Source organism: Watersipora subatra, chromosome 3, assembly GCF_963576615.1.
Source record: "Watersipora subatra chromosome 3, tzWatSuba1.1, whole genome shotgun sequence".
NCBI classification, from domain to species: Eukaryota; Metazoa; Bryozoa; class Gymnolaemata; order Cheilostomatida; family Watersiporidae; genus Watersipora; species Watersipora subatra.
The window spans coordinates 71103777-71122979 of record NC_088710.1 but is presented as its reverse complement, the minus strand read 5'-3'; the positions used below and the strand labels follow the sequence as shown (position 1 = coordinate 71122979).

At 35.8% G+C, this 19203-nt stretch overlaps 1 protein-coding gene across 3 annotated transcripts in view; it reads right to left on the bottom strand.

The window, feature by feature from the left end:
* Positions 1 to 19203, bottom strand: part of LOC137391025 (extended synaptotagmin-2-like) — a 37697-nt gene that overhangs the window by 7495 nt on the left and 10999 nt on the right. Inside the window, exons 10-16 of one of the 3 annotated variants that reach the window (XM_068077362.1) lie at positions 18377 to 18462; positions 17516 to 17657; positions 15958 to 16029; positions 15606 to 15629; positions 9811 to 9972; positions 6590 to 6742; positions 3988 to 4228 (exon numbers count right to left, since the gene is read on the bottom strand). In XM_068077362.1, the coding sequence (XP_067933463.1) occupies positions 3988 to 4228; positions 6590 to 6742; positions 9811 to 9972; positions 15606 to 15629; positions 15958 to 16029; positions 17516 to 17657; positions 18377 to 18462 (880 nt within the window). The remainder of the gene's footprint in view (positions 1 to 3987; positions 4229 to 6589; positions 6743 to 9810; positions 9973 to 15605; positions 15630 to 15957; positions 16030 to 17515; positions 17658 to 18376; positions 18463 to 19203) is intronic. The other 2 variants (XM_068077365.1, XM_068077364.1) reach the window with 2 other exon arrangements.

Here is a 19203-nt window from a genome sequence, read left to right as displayed (position 1 = left end):
GAGGTCCAGTGTAGGTATATCAGAGTGTGAGGTTTAGTGTAGGTAAATCGGAGTGTGAGGTCCAGTGTAGGTATATCAGAGTGTGAGGTCTAGTGCAGGTAAATCGGAGTGTGAGCTCCAGTGTAGGTATATTAGAGTGTGAGGTCCAGTGTAGGTAAATCGGAGTGTGAGGTCCAGTGTAGGTATATCACGGTGTGAGGTCTAGTGTAGGTATATCAGGGTGTGAAGTCAAGTTAATGTATGTCAAAGTAGTAAGTTTAGTGCAAGTATAACACCAAATTTAAAAAAGGTGTTATACTGTGAATTAGGTCGGGTGTAATTATATGAGGGTGAAAAGACTTGTGGGTACATCAAAGCTGTGAGAACTACGGTAAGTATATATTGGTGGGAGTTAAATTTTTTAAACCATGAACTTCTCCAATCACTGAACAAATGTTGATATTGAGGCAAGGTATTCAGCACAGTTGACCATATTGTATTTCAGCTAATTTGTGAACAGCAACATGAAAAACGGACTCTCCTCATATCAGAAGAAAATAACAATGATGAGATCGGAATAAGTTATATGTAAATACTCAAAAATATTTTGAGAAGTTACACATAGTAATTTTGACAGATTTCGTTTAGTTTAAATAAACATACAATTAATGGTAAAAGCAGGTTTCCAGAGTGACGCACTACACACCTGCCTAACAATGACTTGGATGAACTTATATTGTATATGAATATGTACGAGGGGCGATTGTAAAGTTCCAGGAATTGTGTCAGTACACAAAAACCGTTAATCGTAATTATCTAATTTAAACTGTCCCCTTCAAAGTAATCGTCTGAGCTTGCTATGCACTTGTCCCATCTGTGTTTCCACTGATCCATGCAATACTGGAAATCACTTTCCGTGAGGCTTCGGACTTGTCTCGTCACATTTTCTTGAATAGTTGGTATGTCGTCAAATCTTTCACCTTTCATTTTCTTTTTGATTTTGGGGAATAGGTAGAAGTCACATGGTGCTAAATCAGGTGAATAAGGTGGATGGTTAAGCACAGTAGCCTTATTTTTTGCCAAATACTGACCTACCATCAATGAGGTGTGAGCCGGAGCATTGTCATGGTGTAGGTACCAGTCACCTGAGAGCCACAAATCTCGACGTTTCCTTCTGATACTGTCTCTAAGTCTTATCAGAATGTCTTTGTACAGATGCTGATTCACAGTTTGACCATGTGGCAGAAATTCAGAGTGTACTACACCTCTAATGTCGAAAAATGTTATCAGCAGCGTTTTTACATTTGAGCGAGACATTCTAGCTTTTTTAGGCCTAGGAGAGCCAGGGGATGTCCATTGAGAACTTTGTGATTTGGTCTCTGGGTCATATCCATAGACCCAACTTTCATCCCCAGTCACAACTTTTGAAATAAAGTCAGGATCTTGTGTTAAAGCATCTTTTAGTTCGATACAACAGCTAACTCCTTTTTCTTTTTGGTCGTCAGTGAGCAGTTTGGGTACCATCTTTGCAAAGATCCTTCTCATGCCTAAATCTTCAGTGAGAATAAGATGACATGTACCATAAGAAAGCCCACTTTCTGCTGATATTTCCCGTATAGTCAATCGCCTATCTCCCATCACCTGCTGCCTCACAAGGTCTGTGGCAGTTGTGGTCCTTGAAGTTGCCGGTCTGCCCATGCGGTCATCATCTTTAGTACTTGTTCTTCCCTCTCTAAATCTTTTGTGCCATTCATAACCGACTGTTTTCTTAAGGGCAGAGTCTCCATAAGCTGTCCGTAACATTTGGAGCGTCTCAGCACCGGACTTTCCAAGTTTTACACAAAGTTTTACACAAACGCGTTGCTCTTCTACTTCATTTATTTTCGAAAAATCTGACGAACGATAAAAAATGACCTTGACATTGCCTACTATAACTTCATTGCGGGTGCTCTGACAAGAGTAAAACTTTGGCTATGGGGAAATCCTGTGCTGCTTAGCAACATGGAACAATCAAAACAACTGCACATGGTCTTATATTTGACTAGGAAAACGATTCCGGGAACTTTATGATCACCCCTCGTATACCAACTTTTATCAAACCAGGTTCCATATTTTGGTTTACTAATTCATCCAGCAATCGACATAGCTGACAATCTGATATAATGTATTTTAGGCGCTGTTTTATTGAGTCTTTGCAAGTATATGACATTTACATTTGGGAACCCGTACTAATCTACCATATATTATATAGAATGCTCTAGTTGCCTTCACATATCCCTAAGAGTAAAAGTAGAGCAGTGGGTCTTCCAAAGTAGATTCCTAGTAGTGCCAGTAAATTCCGCTCAAGGTAATCAGATAGGTCAGAGTTCATGACCTTGCTCTAATTATTCTATATTCATTGGAACACATAAATAAACTTTAAATTCTCTTTTTAAAGAGAGAACTGTTTTAAAAAGGAAGCCTCTCGAGGCAAACATAAAAAGCTGGCAGCAAGCTGTGAATTTTGATGTACTGTCAGGTTTGTAGCCTGAAGACTTTGTAATGAAAAAAGAAGCGCTGAGAATGTTTAGCTTGGTTAATCTACATTATTTCTATATAAAGAGTTCACTCTGGCAGCAGATACAAGTACTGAGCCCCAGTTCATTACTTTAACTGTCTCCATACACATTGTTGAACATAGCCAATTATTACTAAGATCTACAGAATATTCACATGAAATCAACTGTAAATGAAAAATTAAATAAAATGAACCAAACGAGCAATGGATGTTGTGATGACCTTGTGATGATGTTAACAATACGATGTGTACAGTAGCAAACCCACTGCACAGCTTCAGTCAAAATACAAATTTAAGGAGCATACAAATCCCGACTTCAGCGCACACAGCAGAAGTTTTTCACATTTTATCGTACTTTGGCTTTAAAGGTTGACTTGCAACAAAATTCACATTACAGTTATTTGGTATTAAAAGATTCACCATGTCTTACTCTGTTGTGTTGTAGGTGCCAAATAGGTGGAAATGTGATTACAAGCTCTTAAAAGCTCAAAAACGAAAAGCCGCCGTAGATTGGAATCTGTTTATTTATCTGACATAGTCATTACAGTTTGGTTATTGTCTTGTCACGTGATGTTCTCACGTGAATTGAAAGGCCAATAAAAGGCTCAATATAAAACTTATCGTAGCACTAGTTTATGACAAACACTTCGGGTTTTACCGAAGACCCCGTATCAAATATAGATGCTCGCTACTTTACAGTTTTGTTTCGGCTTGATCAAATCGTCAAGTCGTAATCTGATCATGTGACCCAATACTTCACAAATAATTTTTGCAGCACTTTTCGATTATCACAGGTGACCAACAGGCTCGTCATGATTATCAGACAATGATATGTACTCCTTCGAGGTGAGGTTAAAAAATTAAATGAATTTTTATGGTAAGTTATAAGAAATCGGTGTTAAAAGTGACAGCATTACAATGACGATAAAATAGATGCGTAAGAACAATAGACATGGTTTTATTGAATGCGTGAAGTATATTTGTGAAAATATTTCGACAAATAAGGCTGCATGAAAGTGTAAACAGAAACCATCTACTACAACTACGTCACATTTGAGCCGTTTTGGAAAGAGAATCTGCGGAAAGGCTGCGTTTTGGAAAGGCTGCGATTAACTGTTCGTTTTGTAGCTTTTAAGAGCTTGTAATCACATTCCCACATATTTTGCACCTACAACACAACAGAGTAAGACAGGGTGAATCTTTTGATATCAAATAACTGTAATGTGAATTTTGTTGTAAGTCAACCTTTAAGCAGAATACTTCGATACAACGTGGAAAAATGGCTTTTCATATGTTTAACTGCAATTAGCTGAGATTGCTCATGAACTCGCAAGTAAGCAATTTTACACATGAGAAAGTTATATGAATATTTTGGTTTTAATAATGTCCGCTTATATGCTGCTTTCAACACCCTATAAAGATTAATAAGAGCCTCTTTAAAATTTCCCTACCATTACTGGCTGTCTCACTCCAGTTATCAAAGTCCAACATGTCAGAGCACCCAGTTGATTCATTATCTCCCCTGGATGACTGAGGAGAACTTTTTCGCAGCCGCAATGGTGTAGAAGCGGCGACAATCGGAGGCAGCATATTGGAAGTAGAGTTAGACTGTGAGCCCAGTGGTGCAATTACCTGCTCACTGAAGTCTTGAAGGGGAAGGGGAATAGGACTTGGTTCCTTGGCCACAAGCACCTGTGCATCAGTAGGTAGTCTTACTGAGTAGGAGTGAATTAATTCCCATCAAAACAAATGATGAATGATCCACACCCTCCCAACCCTCCCTCTCCGGTGTGTAATATAATACAAGTTAATGCAGTTAGTTGAGATTTTATGAATCTTGAAGACCAAGACAAAGATTGCTAGACTATCTTTTGTATAGCAGTGATTAATAATTTATAATATTAATAATATTTCCCACGACCAAACAAGAGTGAAACGATTGATTGGGAGAATTATCCCACGACCAAACAAGAGTGAAACGATTGATTGGGAGAATTATGATAAATGCACATGTGCACACAACTCCCGAAAAATTATCCGTTAACGGCTGTCACCAAACCCTTGCAACGAAATCCTATCAACAAATTTAACTATTTTTCAGTAAAGTCGTTTAAGTATAATAATGATACAAAACGCATTAAAACCTATTTACATATGTTACCAAGCCTTTGAAAGGTTACCGCAAATTCCTAAAACTAACCCATCTAATCGGATTATACATAAATAGACAGATTTATTAGGACGAAAATCGTCACAAAACGCTTGAAAAGCTTCGTTTAATAAAAGTTAAGACCGGAAATTGAAACGCCGCGCGACAGAGAATAGAACGATAAAGTCTTGCCACAAATCGCCACAAAACGCTTGAACAGCTTGGTTTATAAATAGTTTCGACCGACCTACGAAACGCCAATAAAGCCGTGCGACAGATAGTAGAACTGTTTACTGTGTACTGTTTGAGGCGTAGACCGATTTACAGGTACGAAAATGTGGTACACAGTTTATCAGCCTACGTTTTTGTCCAATTACCGAAGGTTTTTCAAATTATCTAGAACATCAGCCAGATTTATTTACATCTTATCTACAAGGTAGGGCGTTACTACAATGCCCTTTTATGACAAGAATATTTCTTCATTTCACTCCAGTTTGCATAAAACTTCCAGACGCGTAAATGCCAACGCTTGCTCTCTGTTACATATCGCTGTCAAAACCATTCTACATTCATCACAGCACAACCAACTTTCAAACTGTATATTACACATCGGTTTGCCGTTGAACTTTTAATATTGCATTTCAGAGATATAATAAACATATTTCTTTATTGTTGACATCGTTGTTATTTAAATTACGTACAGTCGTTTAGGTCTACAGCTTGAATTAATATTTATTTTATTATTGTAAAACATAAGTTTGAGATAGTTAATTATTTATTTTATTAATATTTATTTCTGTTACATATCGCTGTCAAAACCGTTCTACATTCAACACAACCAACTTTCAAACTGTATATTACAATATATTTTACTTTTAACATTGCATTTCAGATATATAATAAACATATTTGATTATTGCTGTTGTTAGTTTAATTACTTACAGTAATTTAGGTCTACAGCTTGAATTAATATTCATTTTAACCAACAAACAACTTTCAAATTGTATATTACACGGCAGCTTGCCATTTACTTTTAATATTGCATTTCAATATAATAAGAGATATAATAAACATATATCATTATTGCTGTTGTTATTTAAATTACGTACAGTAGTTTAGGTCTACAGCTTGAAATAATATTTATTTTATTATTGTAAAACATAAGTTTGAGATAGTTAATTATTTATTTTATTAATATTTATTTCTGTTACATTTCTGTTGCGCCTTTTTAGAGTCGTGCTCCCTCAAATTTATTTTATATCATCTCAAACAAGTCTCATTTACATTATACTCTGTCAATTCCTGCTGAGAACTACTTTTTCGACAACCAACAGTACCCTTTCTTTTTTCCATTACTACTTTGGTCGTGGGCTGTATGACAGTGGAATTTCTAGTATAAACTATTGAGTCAGGTGGAGAAGACATGTGGACAGCCATACGAAGCCTCAACACCTTAGCTACCACTGGTATATTTATATATTGAAATTCTAAGCGTTTACTGTTTTATCTTCCACCATGATGTCTGATTCGCATAAGAGCGTGCAAATGGATGACTATAAGAAGACCTGCTGCTTCCCTTTATGTAAATTGCTGTCGCATTATAGGGCAGTTAGCTTATCCTACATTCTCCCATCTTGTAGCTGAAGGCTTCTGGATTGTACATTTTTAATGGATGAAAAATATTAAGATATTCTGTATAATTGAACAGCCTAAAGCTGGGGCATAAAATCAATCAAACATTGGCAGCATAATTAGTTGCGATGAATCAGTTTGCACTTTAATATCTTGACCCATGGCCTCTGAGCAGTCGTCTGACAGGAGAATTCGGTGTGGGGATTTTTCAATAACTTGTCCTGAACAGCAAAATAAAAAATGATAAACGGTGTGAAATAGTAATGATATACCTTGAGAGAGACGGAGAGTGTGAGAGTGCTTTGTACATTTGTTACTCTGCTAACTAACTTGTAAGGCTTCGCTGTCAAATCTTGCTCTTGAATAAGCTCGGAGAGAGGAAGAGAGAGACTCCCCAGGACCTCAGATGATACGTCATCAATAACCTAAATTTAAAAATCGTATGCCTTCAAGCTACGGCTACAATCACTGATGGTCGTACAGCGTGGTGTGTTCACACTAGCATGTTGGTCGATTAGTAGCATATGCATCTATGATTGGCTAAAGGATTAAATATAAATTCTAAGTTATGGTAAAACCTCCACTAACGATCACTTCAACTTACCAACTTCGTTTGATATAAGACGTAAATATTTTAGCAAATATTTGTCTCAACATGTAAAGCAATTTCCAAAATATGACATTCAAAATCACTTCTTAACATTATAATATTGTAAGTCGATGTAACAATGTAAAGAGATAGCAAACTAAAATAAAGCCTCAAAATATTAAAAAGTAATAACTTTAAATAGGTTAAACTATATTTAGCATAAATTAGAATAAGTTACACACCACACTTTTATCACTCAGTCTCCAAACCCAACTTGTATATTGCTAAAGCACTGCTTCCATTTACGCTTATCTAATGTAAGGCAGAAATGAAAATATTTTTTATTAATTTCTTCTTATTAACCTTAAATTAAGAAGGTAAATTAACCTTCTTAATTTACCTTTTACATATAAATTAAGTTTTCACTTTCAGTTGATTTTCATAGTTTTACATAATGCACTGTTTTAAGGCTATGTGTAATTACTTGAGGTATTCATCTTTGTTTATCCTTGTTATAAACATATTGAACATTTGACGGTGTTGGTTTCAACACGCAGCAAATATCAAAACTGATTAACTTTGTATGCTGAGGTTTGACTCAATTTGTTTACATCAGAGAATTACAAGGTGTAGTAACTTCAACAATGCAAGGTATACGCTTAAAGGTTGACTTGCAACAAAATTCACATTACAGTTATTTGGTATCAAAAGATTCACCATGTCTTACTCTATTGTGCTGTAGGTGCCACATATGTGGAAATGTGATTACAAGCTCTTAAAAGCTCAAAAACGAAAAGCCGCCGTAGATTGGAATAAGTTTATTACTCTGACGTAGTCATTACATTTGGTTATTGCCTAGTCACGTGATTTTCTCATGTGAATTTAAAGGCCAATAAAAAGCTCAATATAAACTTATCGTAGCACTAGTTTATGACAAACACTTCGGGTTTTAACGAAGACCCCGGTATCAACTATAGATGCTCGCTACTTTACAGTTTTGTTTCGGCTTGATCTAATCGTCAAGTCGTGATCTGATCATGTGACCCAATACTTCGCAAATAATTTCTGCAGCACTTTTCGATTATCACAGGTGACCAACAGGCTCGTCATGATTATCAGACAATGATATGTACTCCTTCGAGCTAAGGTTAAAAATTAAACAAATTTTTATAGTAAGTTATAAGATATCAGTGCTAAAAGTGACAGCATTACAATGACGATAAAACAGACGCGTAAGAACAATAGACATGGTTTTATTGAATGCGTGAAGTATATTTGTGAAAATATTTCGACGAATGAGGTTGCATGAAAGTGTAAACAGAAACCATCTTGTAACAACTACGTCCCATTTGAGCCGTTTTGGAAAGAGAATCCAAACTACGGCGGTCTCGTGTGGCTGCGATTAACTGTTCGTTTTTTAGCTTTTAAGAGCTTATAATCACATTCCCACATATTTGGCACCTACAATACAGCAGAGTAAGACATGCTGAATCTTTTGATACCAAATAACTGTAATGTGAATTTTGTTGCAAGTCAACCTTTAATCTTTTATTATTCGTTAGGCTATGTTCCCATTATAGTGATAGTCTTTAACATATATCTGATATATCTAACATATATCTGATCACTCAATAGCTATCTGTCTCCATGAGAACACAGGCTATCAAAGACTAGGTCAGCCAAAGGACAACTGACATTTACGGCACTTCATAATTCAGCGATGAGAGGTTTCCCTATTTAAATTAGTAAATCTGTCAGACTGCCGCTGATTCTCTACTTACCTTGCGTTTGATCTGACCCGGTTGGACAGAGTGATCGTGTATAAGTAATACTAAAGCCTTCCATTAGATACTGTAATATACTTCAATCAATGCTAATTAATGGAGCCGATAGAGTGATGGAAAGTGATGGAAAGATATGAAGAGTTTAAAATTGAAAGGAGGAATTGGTTTGAGAAGGATTATTCGATGAGCATAGTCAGTAATCCTTGATAGTTTTACCTGCTGTGAGGCGAATCTAGTTTGCGTTTAAAAACCAAAGTCATTTATAAATTAAACAAAACAACACTTGATTTTGTAAAATTTTAGGGTCAATAACATAAAAAATAGACACATGCCACTGCAAATCTATAGTGATCTACCGAGATACGTAACTAGTGCTGGTAAAAACAGCAATATGCGCTTGGTAATTGATACAAAAATCATCTACAAATTGAAAAGATTATCTGGCTAAGCTCTCTGACCACAAATATTTCTTTCAAGGAATGACAACTTCTATGAATAACACCTTTGAAGCATGGGAATATAGCTAGCCTTAGAAGAATCATTTCTCTCTTACATCTCCTACTTCGGAGAAAAAATGACCAATAGTGGTATCTACTATGTATTTTTATGTTATTTTGGAATTATAAATTTTATTGCAGCATAGATACCTTGCTGTAAAGAAAAAAAGTAAAAAATATTGATTTAGATTGACATTGAAAGTGTGCGCTCCACTTAACTTAATGTACAACTACTGTAATCATGACACAAAACCAAGGTGCAAGTGATTAGAAAAAGAGGAAAAGTTGTCCATACAAACCAATAATACGGCAGTTCCTGTACAGTCATTAAATTAAAATGTTAATTTTAGTTTTTTATTCATTTTGAAAGGCCAAAGAAGTAAGTTTGACAAAATCTTGGACTGGATTAAGCTATTTACATGTATTTTACGCTTCGTATAATGTAAAATACTTCCAACGTAAACATTTTGGAAACAGACTACTTAGGTTGTAGGGCTTCTACTGTATATGATAGATCGACTGTCTGTCCCACCAGATAACACCAGATAGCAACAGATAACACCAAATAACACCAGGTAACACCAGATAACACAAAAAATGTGCTCAATGCAAAGTTTACTCACTTCGCATGAAATACTTTGCTGTTTGGGATTGTATGAGAGGAGGTAGAAGGTTTCACCCCATGATGGAGAATTTGTTGCCTGTACAACCTTGGTACATTTTTCCTGCTCAGCTAGCTTGACCTTGACATAGCAGGATGGCTTATTGATGCTTCGAAGCCCTCTCTGTAAACCATGTCAATGTAGTTGATACAGTAAACAATACAATAGAAATATAAAAAATAATATATAATACAAAATAAAGCTAAAAAAGACAACCTGAAAATAAAGCTGTCTGATATGTTCAGTGTCAAATGATACAGTATGAAAATGCCATGGAAGCAAGCAAACCGGATGGTGGAGTTGTCTAAACTACCCAAAAACACGCTGCAATTTTAAAGTGGCAGTTGTCATAGAAAATAAGATCAACTACAAAAAGTAAACTTAAAATGCACTAATGAGTTACCAATATTTAGAATTTATTATTTCAGCACATCCTGCGCTGGCATCATCACTTGTTAGGTTCCTTGTCTGTACAGCAGACCTTGCGCAACAGACTATACGGTAAGAGTGTACCGAAAGCTACATTAGGCCTCCGTTAGGCAAGTTTAGGGATACTCAGTAACCTTGTGAGCAATTTTGCAATATTAAATCTGAGGCACAATTACTGTGCTAGTGATCAGCACCTGCGGTTTGATGGAATTACTAGCAGCATTCTTACAAATAGTTGAATAAGAGTAGGCTAACATCGTATTCGCCCTCCATGTATTACACATTACCCATTCATTGGTGTTACTGCATGACTACTTTGTTACTGCATGACCACTTTGTTACTGCATGACTACTTTGTTACTGCGTGATCACTTTGTTACTGCATGACTACTTTGTTACTAGTAACCACTTTATTACTGCGTGATCACTTTGTTACTGCATGACCACTTTGTTACTGCGTGACGACTTTATTACTGCGTGACCACTTTGTTACTGCGTGACCACTTTGTCACTGCGTGGCCACTTTGTTACTAGTAACCAATTTATTACTGCGTGATCACTTTGTTACTGCGTGACGACTTTGTTACTGCGTGACGACTTTGTTACTGCGTGACGACTTTGTTACTGCGTGACCACTTTGTTACTGCGTGACGACTTTGTTACTGCGTGACCACTTTGTTACTGCGTAACCACTTTGTTACTGCGTAACCACTTTGTTACTGCGTAACCACTTTGTTACTGCGTAAACACTTTGTTACTACATAACCCCTTTGCACACAAATATTTTGGTTCGCCAAGAATTAAATTTTTGACTAAACAGCTATGTCCCAGTTTAAGCTTCTCAAGAAAGTTAGAAATAGGCTTGCTGTCATTCGCAAGTCTCACTCTCCGCTTGACGAACGCTCATAATGTATATTATAGAGCTTTTCCAATCATGCTGTCATTTTATCATTTTATCTACCCTTATGTTGCAGTTATTCTATGGTTGGTTGATCATGAGTGTGATTTTACAAATAAATTCCAAGTTGATATTGTAAAAGTATTAATAAAACATGAGCTAAATATGCTCACAACGACGTCACTGTCTCGTATAACAACTCTCTAGGTGTGTTATTAGCTGCCATGTTTGGACAAAGAATGGTTGTGCCTGGATGTTCCATTCCCACTCCCTTTGCCCTTGTAGGAGGACTTAACTAAGGTACTTCAGAGCCTAAAACTTCAACATTTTGAACATTTGCTTTCTAGCTCTATGATGAATAACTTATAATTAATGACTATCAATCTTTGACAGCAATGACCCATACCATAGCATACTCCCTACCAAATATTCACTAGCTAACCTAAAATATTTAACATTTTGACATAACATCACATAATATATTTGACATTTAAATCTACAACAGACATCTTTTCGTGTAGTTGATGCACCTGCAATATGTGAAAGAACATAGTTTACCAAAGACATATAGTAGAATTTCCATCCAAGGTAATAAGCATACAGTACCATTGTAATCCACTCTTCCACAGGCGCTCCGCAGTACCGAGTAAATTAAAGACTCACAAAGAATAACCATTGCTAAGCGCATGAGCCAGCATGCTAGGAAAGTGTTAGTAGAATTATTTGCGATATTGATATGTTAGTAAGGATGTAGTCGCTTGAACTAATCAAACAGCATATAAATTTATAAATTAATCAATCTGTGATGACTCGTTTTGAGCAGCTTGTGTCTAGTAGGCATGGTATGAAAGAGTCTATTCCTATGCTTGCTCTCACACAAATGTAGATTAAGAAAGTGGGACCGCAAAATTCAAAAACTTTTCCCAGCGATAACTGTTATTAATGTTAAAACATAATTTAGATTTGTCTCCCTTGGTTTGTTCTTTACTTGATGGGTTGCTGAAGCGCTGTCTACAACGCACTAGTACTGCTACTTACTCAATACTTGAAAAGTGGAGAGTCAACAATCTGACTGGCTTTTATATTTCCAAGACAGGTAAAACTAGAAAAGTTTCTATATGTAGTTTTGGTAATAAAAATCAAAATAGATATGAAATAATAAACAACAATAATAGCTAGAGAATATTGTCCATATTCATTGACAGCCGCAGATATCAGGATAAAATCCTTAAAGGTTGACTTGCAACAAAATTCACATTACAGTTATTTGGTATCAAAAGATTCACTATGTCTTACTCTGTTGTGTTGTAGGTTCAAAATATGTAGAAATGTGATTAAAAGATCTTAAAAGCTAAAAAACGAACAGTTAATCGTCGCCATCACGAGACTGCAGTAGATTAGAATCTCTTTCCAAAACAGCTCAAATGGGACGTAGTTGTACAAGATGGCGTCTGTTTACACTTTCACGCAACCTCATTTGTCGAAATATTTTCACAAATATACTTCACCGATTCAATAAAACCATGTCTATTGTTCTTACGCGTCTGTTTTATCGTCATTGTAATGCTGTCACTTTTAGCACTGATATCTTATAACTTACCGTAAAAATTCGTTTAATTTTTAACCTTAGCTCGAAGGAGTACATATCATTGTCTGATAATCATGACGAGCCTGTTGGTCACTTGTGATAATCGAAAAGTGCTGCAGAAATTATTTGCGAAGTATTGGGTCACATGATCAGATTAAGACTAGATGATTAGACCAAGTCAAAACAAAACTGTAAAGTAGCGAGCATCTATATTTGATACGGGGTCCTCGGTAAAACCCAAAGTGTTTGTCATAAACTAGTGCTACGAGAAGTTTTATATTGAGCCTTTTATTGGCCTTTCAATTCACGTGAGAACATCACATGACAAAACAATAACCAAATGTAATGACAACGTCAGAGAAATAAACTGATTCCAATCTACGGCGGCTTTTCGTTTTTGAGCTTTTAAGAGCTTGTAATCACATTTCCACATATTTTGCACCTACAACACAGCAGAGTAAGACATGGTGAATCTTTTGATACCAAATAACTGAAATGTGAATTCTGTTGCAAGTCGACCTTTAACAATGCCTAATTGAAAAAAATAGCTTTGATAACTATATCAGTAGAAGGATTTGATATCTATATCGGTAGAAAGATTTGTTTTCATATTCAATACAAAGCGATCATAGACAAAACCCTACAAAGACTTATGGTAAGAGAAACAGGGCCTCCAGAGTGCATTTCTCATAGCATAAACTGGACAAATAACTCCATAGCTATCATGGCAATAATATAATACGTGTACTATCAAGTTACTCATGGCATGAACTAAACAGACAACTCCATAGCTTTCACGGTAGTCCCACGACCAAACAAGCGGAGCGAAGTGTGGGAGTTTTTATGATAAATGCATGTGCACACAACTTACGAAAATTATTCATCAACAATGAAACGAACCCTCGTCAAGAAATTTCATCAACAAATTTAAGCATCGTTATGTAAAGTCGTTAAAGTATAATAACGATACAAAACACATTTAAACCTATTTAAATAAGTTACCAAGTCTTTGTAAGCCGTCGGTATTATCTTAAAATTTACCCATCTGATCGGATTATACACAAATAGACAGATTAATTTCAATGAAAATCGCCACAAAACACTTGAAAAGCTTGGTTTAATAAAAGTTAAGACCGAAAATTGAAATGCCGAGGGACAGATAATAGAACGATGAAGTCTTGCGCATTTCACAAAAAAATAACGTGCACTTTTCACCAGTTTATAGCATTGTCGAATTGCCGAAGGTTTTGGCAATTAACATAGGAGTACAGAAATCGTTTCATTTTTGCCGATTTCAATTTTTTCATTTTCATTTGCCGACACATTTGAATACTTTCCCATTCTAACTGATGTCCAACGCAGTATAAGTAAAGCAAATGACGATGATATTTTTTAACGTTTCTTATGAGATTATTACCATAATTAATTATAAGTTTGGATGACTACAGAACAATGACTACGTAGTACAGACTTTTTAAAAATCTATATAAATATCACAACTTCGTGATATTGTTAGCTATGCCGTTTTGAAATGTAAACAAAATTGTGCATTGGTTTTTTATTATTACTATATAAATAATATTGGTTATTCTAATAATATCAGTGCATTTTACTTCTAATATTGGCCAATATTGCATTTCTTTTTTTGCAGGAGGAGAGATATAAACATATAATCTTTTCCTTTCATTATTGCTATTGGTTGTATATAATAACACCCAGTACATTACAGCTACCATTGCAGTTATCCTATTTGACTGCTAATATTGCATTTCTCAACCATCAGTACCCTTTCTTTTTTCCAATATCACTTTGGTCGTGGGCTGTATGACAGTGGAATTTCTAATAATATAATGTTAGTAAGTTACCGATGGCATAAACTGGACAGACAACTCCATAGCTATCATGGCAATAATATAATACATATATTATTAGGTTACTCATGGCATAAACTAGACAGACAACTTCATTGCTATCATGGTAATAGTATAATGTTAATAATATAATACAATAATATAATTTTATTTGGCATATAATGATATTAAGCTGTGAGACTTACCACGCCGCAAGTATGCCAATTGATTAGAAACTATTCCATGAGGAAATTACTCCTAATAAAATTAAGTTGTTGCCTGCCAAAAATTTTTCAAAAAGGGTAGACAAAATTGCCTTCGTCGCACCCTGAAGAGGATGGTTACTAATGGAGAGTTGAGAAGCAGCGCTAATGAGGACCTCAAACTATCCAAGACAACTACATGATATACACATGCGAGGTGCTATTATACCATATACGAGTGTAGTAGAATCACTACACTCGTATACAGTAGTATATATATATATATATGAGTGTATATATATATATATATATATATATATATATATATATATATATATATATATATATATATATATATATATATATATATATATATATATATATATATGAGTGTATATATATATATATATATATATATATATATATATATATATATATATATATAGTATGTGTATATATATAGAAGCCTGACTAGTAGAACTAGCTGCCGCCATCAGGAATATAGAGATGAATAAAATCAGCAGAATATCAAGCACGCGGCGGCGCAAAATCAGCAGAATATGATGGAAAAGCAATCGACGGTATTAGGTGAGATTAAGGTTACTATTTAGGAACAATCCAAGGCCAACTGGCACCTCAGAAAAAAGGCCAGCTATTTGTCGTTAAAGGAGAGATTAGGAGGGATGATGACAAAGAACGCAGCAAATATGTTGACTAGAAATGGTTAGGTAAATCGGAAGGAAACCAAGACCCATAGGTGGATGAGCAAGCAAGACCAATCTGCTCACCTGTCGCTTAGCATTGGATATGTCCTAAAATATGTGCAGCATCAGTTCACAGGCTATATAGCTTCAGCAGCAAACGCCCATATACACACAAGGCCCTTTGCATATTCCTTGTACAGTTATACACTTAGTAAACATGTAGTCTTCGCCTTTTAACCACAAAACAGAAGCGGCACAAGCTTCAAGTTATCTAAATTAAATAAATTGAAACTAAAATTTATCGACATTCTTCGGTAGTTGAGTCTACCTACAAACTTGTTTGATTGAGAGGAGACGACTATCCACTCCTCATGACGAAGCACACCAATACTGTAAATGTTTACAAGCGGATGCCGTGGACACACTACATACTTACCGGGAGTGAAGAGGCAGATTTTACACCAACACTTAGTAAGGCAAGGGACTTCCATTGACATCCCACCATCTCCTAAATACAAAGACATCGAGCGGGTAAGCTCTGTAACAGGTAACAGATCTTGCAATGTGAAAGACTGATCAGCGATATGCTACACAGCCCAGTTCGTCGCTACTCATGAAATGTATCCACAAAGTAAATGACCAATAACAACATGTGCTGCCAGAGAAATACGAGCTGAAGTCAATCTGACAGCATTCAGTAAGAAACATGAATATCATATCATCTACAGTGAGCTTCATAAAAATAGAAATTCTACCCTTAGCTTTGTAAGTTTGTCTGAAAAAGGCACTAAAACTAGGAACCATAGTTCAGCATAGCAGATGGCTATCGATAAATCTATTGCTTGTGTGTGCAAGAATCCTTTCCTATACAAAAATGCATTTGATATTTCAGCCATACAAGTGTACAAGTATATACAAGTGTACAAGTAGTATACAAGAATATACAAGTGGGAGTCAAAACTTACATTTCCACTTTTTCACAGCCATATTGACATCATGGCTAATCTATATACATGTACATGTATATATTTCACAAAGTATGTGTGTGGATATGTGTGTCGCTCCGGCTATAGCGCACGATGATTATTTTATCAATGCGGCCGCGCATTACGATGCCGCTGTTAAGAAATATTTTTGGTAAGGTTCAATTACTATATCTAGGGTCAAGGCCAATTATTCTGGCGTGGACAATTATATTGTCTCCGTATCGTTGTATTCAAAGTTTTGATGGATAGCTTCTGGTGGAACAGTAACCTTTTTTATACACACACTTCTATGCAAGAATTGTTATTATTAATTCTACATACATTCAGGATTTTTATTTTGTTTTCTCAGTTCGTGTTAATTGTACAATTACCGAATCATCTTTTATTGTAATCGTAGCAAAACCGACTTAATTTTGCTATTACTTGCTAATTATTTCACATTTACATCTAAACCTCTTTATAGTCATTTTATTTTTGTAATTTATTTGACCTGCACGAAACATTTTCCTCATGATATAAAATTTAAAAGTTGTTTGACAAAGTTTGAAAACCTTTACAGTTTTTTTATTTTCTCTCTCAATTTATCTCAATTACACAAAACACTTCTCTCATGATATGTAGTTTGAAAGTTAGAATGGCAAATTTTGTTATATGTTAGATACAAATAAACTTTATGTCCGAAGATTTTTTTATTACACGGGCAACGCCGGGTTGTACAGTTAGTTCTTATATATTTTAGGTATTCTATTTTTAAAAAATGTTGTTTTCAGATTTTCTTTTGTTTTTCTCTCTGCCTCCAGCCTAGTTTAGCACGATGCAAAGAGCTGAATAAAGCTAGTGAACAGCATCGCAGACAAATACATGCAGATTTTACGTATTGGCTGGTAATCCTCATCATAAATTAATTTGCACTAGCATTAGATTACCCAGAAACCACGTTGAGCTTTACCTCCTTCAGTCTTACACCTTGACTTTGGAATAAGCCAAGAGACTACTGGGTATACTTACTGGCTCGGCTAATAGCGTTATGTCATCTGAAAGCTCCAACCAGGTGGCTGTTATGCTTATAGAACCACCAGTTGACTTGTCAAGAGAGAACCAGCTTGTTTTACCGCTTGACTCAATCAGGCCAGCTACATTCATGTAGCAGCTGCAACAGCGTCATTTACTTTCACAAACACCGCTTCTCATGGTTATAGTCAAAGATGGTCCACACAAACAAAAGCGTTAATAAAAAATGGCTTGGCAAAATCTCTAGGACATCATTTGGTGCAAACAGAAATTCTAAACAAATTATATCTTCAGAAATGGTTCTTGACATGTTAGAATGCAGCCCGCATGTTATATCAGTCGACTGCCCATGTTATTTGTATATGATGAAATACTCATGCTTGGAAGTGCCTATAACGGGAGATATCATTGAATCTGCAGGTACTTCCATCTCCTTTTTCGTATTTCATCATCGAATATAACTCTATACAACTCTATAACTCTATGCAACCTCAATTTGGTCCTTTATAAACTGGTGTGAAGAAGGTAACACACAAGTAGAGACAACTCTCACATTTCGAGTTGAATTTCATTGAAACATGGTTTTCACAAGTACCTTTTTATGCAACTCGTCACCACAATCTAAGTGACATATGTCAATCATAAGTGACATAAGTGCAATCTAAGTCATTACAGCATTGATGGTGACTTAGATCCATTTCAAACATGGATCTAAGTCACCATCAATCCTGCTAAACATCCTATGGCTGACAAACTGCAGCATTGGAACGAACGGGATGAAAAGGTTGAAGGAGAAAAGACGAAGGTAAGATGGAGAAAAGGCTAAGAACACAGGGTGGTATTAAGAACGTGGCCTACCTGCCGAGTGAACCAATGCCAGAGCTGTCCGCGGCATCTATGCACTGCACTTCCATGTATTGGTTACGCATGGCATTCACCAGAAACTGCAACAACCAAAAAACTGAGGCAGACCTATCTGCGACAATCGTAAAAAAAAACCTGGTGCTAGCAGAATCATAAAAGAAATGCCTTATTGAAATAATAGATATTGATGTTCATACCAAAACAACACAGTTTACTGTTTAACTCTCACTCTATCATGTTTGCAACTAGTTTTTTGTGAAACTCCAATTATACTATCCAATGAATAGAAAGTAATTGACAAAACTTGATAATAAAAACTGTTTTCAACCAGAAATACTTCTAACAGTCAAATCAGTTCTAATTTCAATGTTGAACCGAATTACGAGCCCTATTTAGAAGGTGAGTAACTGAGAACACCAGAGGTTACAACTGTATAGACTATAGAGCCTTAAAAAGGCGCATGACGCGGAAACAACATTGCTGTAAAGCATCTAAAAATAAGGTCTCCAAGCGAAACAGCTTAGTGCTGGCTGCCCCTCAGCTGCACAACTAGTTACTATATAAGGACGGCTAATAACCTGAAGGTCGTTGCTAGGTCAAACTATTTATATGACTCTTGGGGTCTGATTAACAACAGAAACGCTAGTCAATCAAGCAAGACATTACTACTATCATCAACACCGTTATTACGCTCAGCTGCCGAATTATAGAAAGAGCTGATGAATATAATTCCACGAGCTGTCAAACGCCGAGCTTTTATAAAATGCAGAGAGCGAACACGCCAAGGAGTAAATGATACAGCGTACACAGCCTTCAACTCA